Source organism: Lactuca virosa, chromosome 7, assembly GCF_052849685.1.
Source record: "Lactuca virosa cultivar CGN04683 chromosome 7, Lactuca_virosa_CGN04683_v6, whole genome shotgun sequence".
NCBI classification, from domain to species: Eukaryota; Viridiplantae; Streptophyta; class Magnoliopsida; order Asterales; family Asteraceae; genus Lactuca; species Lactuca virosa.
The window spans coordinates 290,518,969-290,524,510 of NC_136432.1; the positions used below are offsets into that span (position 1 = coordinate 290,518,969).

At 34.9% G+C, this 5,542-nt stretch overlaps 1 protein-coding gene across 5 annotated transcripts; it reads left to right on the top strand.

Moving 5' to 3' along the window:
* Nucleotides 1–1,423: 1,423 nt before the first annotated feature.
* On the top strand, nucleotides 1,424–4,819 carry LOC145125693 (leucine-rich repeat receptor-like protein kinase PXC1). 5 transcript variants are annotated; one of them, XM_079061118.1, is made up of 6 exons: nucleotides 1,424–2,083; nucleotides 2,177–2,410; nucleotides 2,765–2,929; nucleotides 3,105–3,213; nucleotides 3,276–3,896; nucleotides 3,966–4,819. In XM_079061118.1, the coding sequence occupies exons 4-6, from the start codon at nucleotides 3,150–3,152 to the stop codon at nucleotides 4,625–4,627; spliced, it is 1,347 nt and encodes a 448-aa protein (XP_078917244.1). In that variant the 5' UTR covers nucleotides 1,424–2,083; nucleotides 2,177–2,410; nucleotides 2,765–2,929; nucleotides 3,105–3,149; the 3' UTR covers nucleotides 4,628–4,819. The 5 variants fall into 5 exon arrangements, with proteins under 5 accessions (XP_078917244.1, XP_078917246.1, XP_078917247.1 ...); XM_079061119.1 differs by having other exon boundaries at nucleotides 1,443–1,501; nucleotides 1,984–2,083; nucleotides 2,765–3,213; XM_079061120.1 differs by having other exon boundaries at nucleotides 2,765–3,213; nucleotides 3,279–3,896.
* Nucleotides 4,820–5,542: the final 723 nt, after the last annotated feature.

Below are 5,542 nucleotides of genomic sequence, written 5' to 3' on the forward strand. Positions count from 1 at the left end.
TAATATTTAATACTTATAAAATTTTGTTATATATTAAATTATATTAATTAATTATAAATATAAAGTTTGTTTTTTGATCATCAAATTCATATACAAATTTAAATACATATTGAAATTTTAAAAAACGATAACGTATTTTACAAAAACTTATAATTAAAATATATATTACAAACAGGATAACATATGCTATTAAACATGTAGTTAACCTATATATTACAATAATAATCTAATAAAAACCAGCAAGTGACAATACTATTATTTATTTATTTAATATTTATTTAAAAGTGTGTATGTGTAATATTTTTATAAATGCATGTATAGTATTTATTTATAAGTTTATTATAAATATTAATATTAATGTACTTTTGTATTTAATATTAATGTAATGAAAAAAAATATAGATTATATATATGTTAAAACTAAATTAGTAGATGGGTGTGTTTGACAATCTATGTAAGTTGGAATAATCGAATATACTAGGAATATACTTTTTTGGGGTAAAAATTGGGTAAAAAATGGAGTATTGTTGGAGATGAAACACTATTTTCCCCATTTTTTACTCCATTTTTTTGGGGAAAAAATGGAAGTGGGTTGAAGATGGTCTAAGTAGTGCAATTTATACACAATGCAATAAGTGTCTTTCAACATTGGAACTTGGAAGCCTTGTACATGCAATAGGGTGCTCAAAAAGCCAGGTTGTCGATAAATTACCGATTACAGTGAAGGAAAGCCTGACCGGCTACGGCTGGCCCTTGGATTTAAATCTATCCGGTTAAGAGAATACCCGGTTTAATAAGTTTATTTTTCTGTCTTTTAGTGAAATTACTAAGTTGTGTTAGATAAATAAATTTTAAAAAGTCCAAACCCTAACTTGGTGATGAAGGCTTTGTCTGGTTACATCGGTTATGATATTCTTAACCAGTTATGGGCAGCCCGGTTATAACATCCATCTTGGGGGGGGGGGGGGGGGGGAGGTGTATAACATGTTATAGGCCCGAGTTTTGAGCAGTTCTAATCGGGAGTGATTGATTTTTTTGACAAATACATCTTTGATGGTAGTGGTATTAATTACATATGTTGAATATGTCTGATAATCGTGATTCTTGTTTTCATCAATGAATATGGTTCTCATCAATTGTTGAATCTTAAGACACACACACATATATATATATATATATATATATATATATATATATATATATATATATATATATATATATATATAAAAGAAAAAATATCAATTTTGGTCTCTGTACTTTCAAAACTTTTAACTCCGTTTTAAATATTATTTAATTATAATATTCAAATGGTATTTCCGTCATTTCACCACCAACCATTTATGATGTTGTCTTATTAAAAAAAAAGAAATATATTATTTAATTTTCAAAGGCTCTCTCTCACACGTACTCATACACACAATCATTTGTCTTGTTCTTGACAATATAGTCAAGTTCTTCAACACATGCACACGGTAAACGATTCACATGGGTTCATATTTTGGGTATGATCTATTTTTCTTTTTTGGAAATCAATTCACAGGTTCAGATGGAAATTAATTCACAAGTTTGCACTTTAACACACACTGACACACCCACGAACAATCTATTTTATGGGTGTGCTCTTCCAGAACAACAAATAAAATTGATTGAGAAGTTGAATACATATCAGGGAACGAAATCGATTTCGAATCTGTCAAGATTCAACCACCGTCAATCTCTCAAGAATCAAACTCAGTTAACCCTAATGCAATATGAAATTGATTTTACGGGTGAAATCGACCCAGGAATGTCTTTTCTTTATCACATATTGCTGGATTAATAGGTGTGTGTGTGTATGTGTTTTTGATCGCCGCTCTCACCGATCCTGTTTTTCTTATTTGATTTTTAACAAGAAGATGTGATAGATGATAATAACGAAGACAAACTGGTGGTGTGATGAAAAAGTGGGTTTTATGTGTGTGTTCCACTTTCCTCAAATTTGTAGGTACAAGATAATAAACAAACGAGAATATGGGACAGAGATGGAGATTCGATGTCTCTTTCTTCTTTCTATGTAAAATTGAAGAACGAGTCTCAAGTTATAGGTATGTGATAGTGACAGGGGCTGATTACCTTGAGATTCGACTTTGAATTGTGTATTTATTTCCCTCTTTCTCATTCTGGTTCTCAAGTTGCAGGTCTGTTATGGCGAGATGAAGACCGGGGGGTGGAGATGGTCACATAAGGAAGATGATGAAGATCATGATAGGATGTGGCAGATGATGGTGTTGGTTTTATTCATGTTGTGGGCTTGTGATATAGGTTAATTTGATGGTGCAAGTTCGGTGGTTGAAGAAGGAAGCTTAGGTTCATCATTCGTGATGTATGGATGACGGTGTGTAAAAGGAACATGATGAAGGTTGATGATCCGAGTGAGTGTGTTTGTGTGTGTGTGAGAGACCCTTTAAAAATTACATAATATATTTCTTTTTTTAAAAAAATAAAATAAGACAAGACATCATAAATGGTCTATTGTAGTGAAATGATGGCCTCCCAATATTATAATCAAATAATAGTTAATAGCCAAAAGCTAACTGAGTTAGCAAAAAAAAGGTTAAATATCAAAAATTTTGAAAACATATAGATCATCTGTGAAATTGTTGATACTTAGGGACTAAACTTCATATCTGAGAAAAACATAGGGACCAAAAAATGTTTTTTCTATATATAATTTTCCTTGTTATCATCTATATGGTTTAGCCAACATTGTGCAACTGTCATCTCAGGAAACAATGCAGAAGCAAGTCAAAGGTTACCTACGTGGTGTATTTGGGCAGACTCTATTTCCAATTATGCCCTTAGCAGATAGCGATAACTAGGGATGTGAAAGAAAGGGTTAAAGTAGCCAAAATCTGTGATGTGAATAGAGGACGACAGCCTGAATTTTCAAGGTAGAAATAGTCTGTCGCAAGGATATTCAGATTCTTGTTGTTGAGCTTCAGGAAGTCCGAAGTTATTTATTTTTCTTTTTTTTTTTTTTTTTTTTTTTTTGTCTCTATTCAACATTCCATAACAAATTAGTAGAGAGATGTAACGTCATGTCATGTCTGCACAACTTGTTTTAAGAACTTAGAAGAAGATTGACAATCAGATAAGTGTTTGAAGAAATCGATGATGATGTTAAGCTGCCTGACAGTAGTATTTGCTCTATCTGTGAGTGACGTTACAGGTAGAGGTGAGTTTTGTGAATCTGAATCCTTGCTTGGTTTATTTCATGAAATTATTTTTCCCTTTTAGCAGGGTCAAAAGAATGGCGAGCATCTGCTCCGGCTCCACCACCTGGGTTTAATGAAGAAAATGGCAAAGGGACTACACATCATCATCATCAGCATGGAGTGTTGTGGTCTGAACTTGTTATTGTGATAGCATTAGTTGTCATGCTTGGGTTTGTGGTGAATGTGGTGATCATAAGATTATTGAAGGAAAAAACGAAGGTGAAAAACACCAGCACCCCTGTTGTTGGAACTAAAACCTCCTCCCCAGTGTCAGTGTCAGTGAAGGAAGTAGTAAAGGTGGAAGACACAAATCCATATCCAGGCCTTGTTTTTTTTGTAGAACAAGAGGAGCAATTCAATTTGCAGAACCTTCTGGATGCAGGAGCTGATCTGCAAAACCAAAACTACTGCAGCAGCCTTTACAAGGTTCAGCTTAACAACAACAACAACAATTTTGCTTATGCAGTGAAGCGATTAAAGAAATTACAGGCGCCATGTGAGGAGTTTGATCGCACAATGGCAATGGTTGGGAAGTTGAACCATCAAAACATTCTTCCCCTTGTAGCCTACAGTTGTCAGGGTGAAGAGAAGCTTCTCATTTACAAGTATCAAAACAAAGGGAGCCTCCTGGCACTCATGGAAAGTAAGTAAAATATCATGACACATTAATCAATGCATCAAATCAAATCTAAAATGTCTGTTATTTATTTAGGGAATATTGAGGGGAAGATCGAATTCCCATGGAAAGTGCGGTTGTCTATAGCGGTTGGAATAGCAAGGGGTTTGGATCACATATACAAAAGTGATCCTGGCATTCCCCATGGAAACATCAAGCTTTCCAACATTTTGTTGAATGAAAACAAGGAGGCATTAATAAGTGAATACGGATACTGGAATATGGTTGATCCGAAAAGTGCTAGCTTGCAGAGATCAAGTAATGGCTATGGCAGCTACACAGCCCCTGAGAAATGTTTATCGGAAAAAGGAGACGTGTTCAGCTTTGGGGTGATTCTGTTGGAACTGCTGACAGGGAAGATAGTGGAGAACAGTTACAGTGGTGGGTTGGACCTTCCAAAGTGGGTCAAGGCCATGGTCAGAGAGGAGTGGACAGGGGAGGTGTTTGATAAGGAGATTGCAAAGGTTGGAATGTATGCTTTTCCTCTGCTGAATGTTTCCTTAAAGTGTGTTGCCCATTTTGCTGAGAACAGACCTTCCATGGCTGAGGTTTTGGAGACGATACTTGGTGTTGTTGTTGAGGCACAGGAAGATTTTTCTTTTTCTTCCACCGACTCAACCCCCCCACACCCACACCCACACACACACGATGCTGCTCATGTGCTTTATTCAGTTGCAGAGGATAAGGAGGAGAGCTAGGCTAGGCTAGCTAATATAAACACCTCTCAAGTCTCGATCAATCATTAACTAATATCTTGTACATACAGAAACCAGATTAGTAGTGCATGTTTATGTTTTGTTTTTCTACCAATAACTCAATGCCATGGCTATTATTATACTGTACGACATTGTTCCACTTGAAGAAGAAGAAGATTCATATTTCAGATTAAATTAACTAGGGTTTGCCCAGGAAAGGATTTAGCAAACAACTCTTCACTGTAAATAATTAACAAAACTAAAATTCTTACACATCCATGATCATGATCCATCCCTCACAAACTCAATGCTAAAGAAAGATAATAAAAAAAAAAAAAAAAACAGAGATGGATTAGAATAGGGGATGGAGGTCCTCGTCCTCTTTCCAAGAAAGAGTATATATACATTGATTTTTAGTTAAATCCAGAACTTTCAAACGATGAAATCTGTTGCCAATTATCTAACACAGAACATTAGTCTGTTTGAATTGCCTTTATCAAAGAATTTTACACCAAGGTTTATCCTAGAATATTATCTCTTAAGTTTGAAAGTCCATGTCAATTCTCAAGTAGAAAAGCAACACGTATGATATCTCATGTGAAACTGCAGCCGTTTTTTGTGGATAATGGAACTACAGTTGATATCCAAGTAACCAACCACGATTCAGAATGCGACATCAGATTCCGGATCCCTTAAAAACAAACGAGAATCGGAAAGACATATAATGAAGTCGTCAGCATGAACGAACCTGTAGCAATAGGTTTCCCAGCGGTTTTGTGGAGAATAGATCGCCTGTGCGTGCGAGTGCTCGGGTCTAGCTATGTTAAGAAAAAAGGGAGAGTTATAAAGCCCTTTAAAAGAAAAGGGAGAGTTATAAATATCCTAGTTGTGAAAAATAATAATAATAATAATAATAAT

Coding starts and splice junctions, on each gene's coding strand:
- LOC145125693 (XM_079061118.1), top strand. CDS start 3,150: ATGATGATGTTAAGCTGCCTGACAGTAGTATTTGCTCTATCTGTGAGT. Junction 3,214..3,275: donor GAGTGACGTTACAGGTAGAG/GTGAGTTTTGTG, acceptor TTTCCCTTTTAG/CAGGGTCAAAAGAATGGCGA. Junction 3,897..3,965: donor CCTCCTGGCACTCATGGAAA/GTAAGTAAAATA, acceptor TTATTTATTTAG/GGAATATTGAGGGGAAGATC.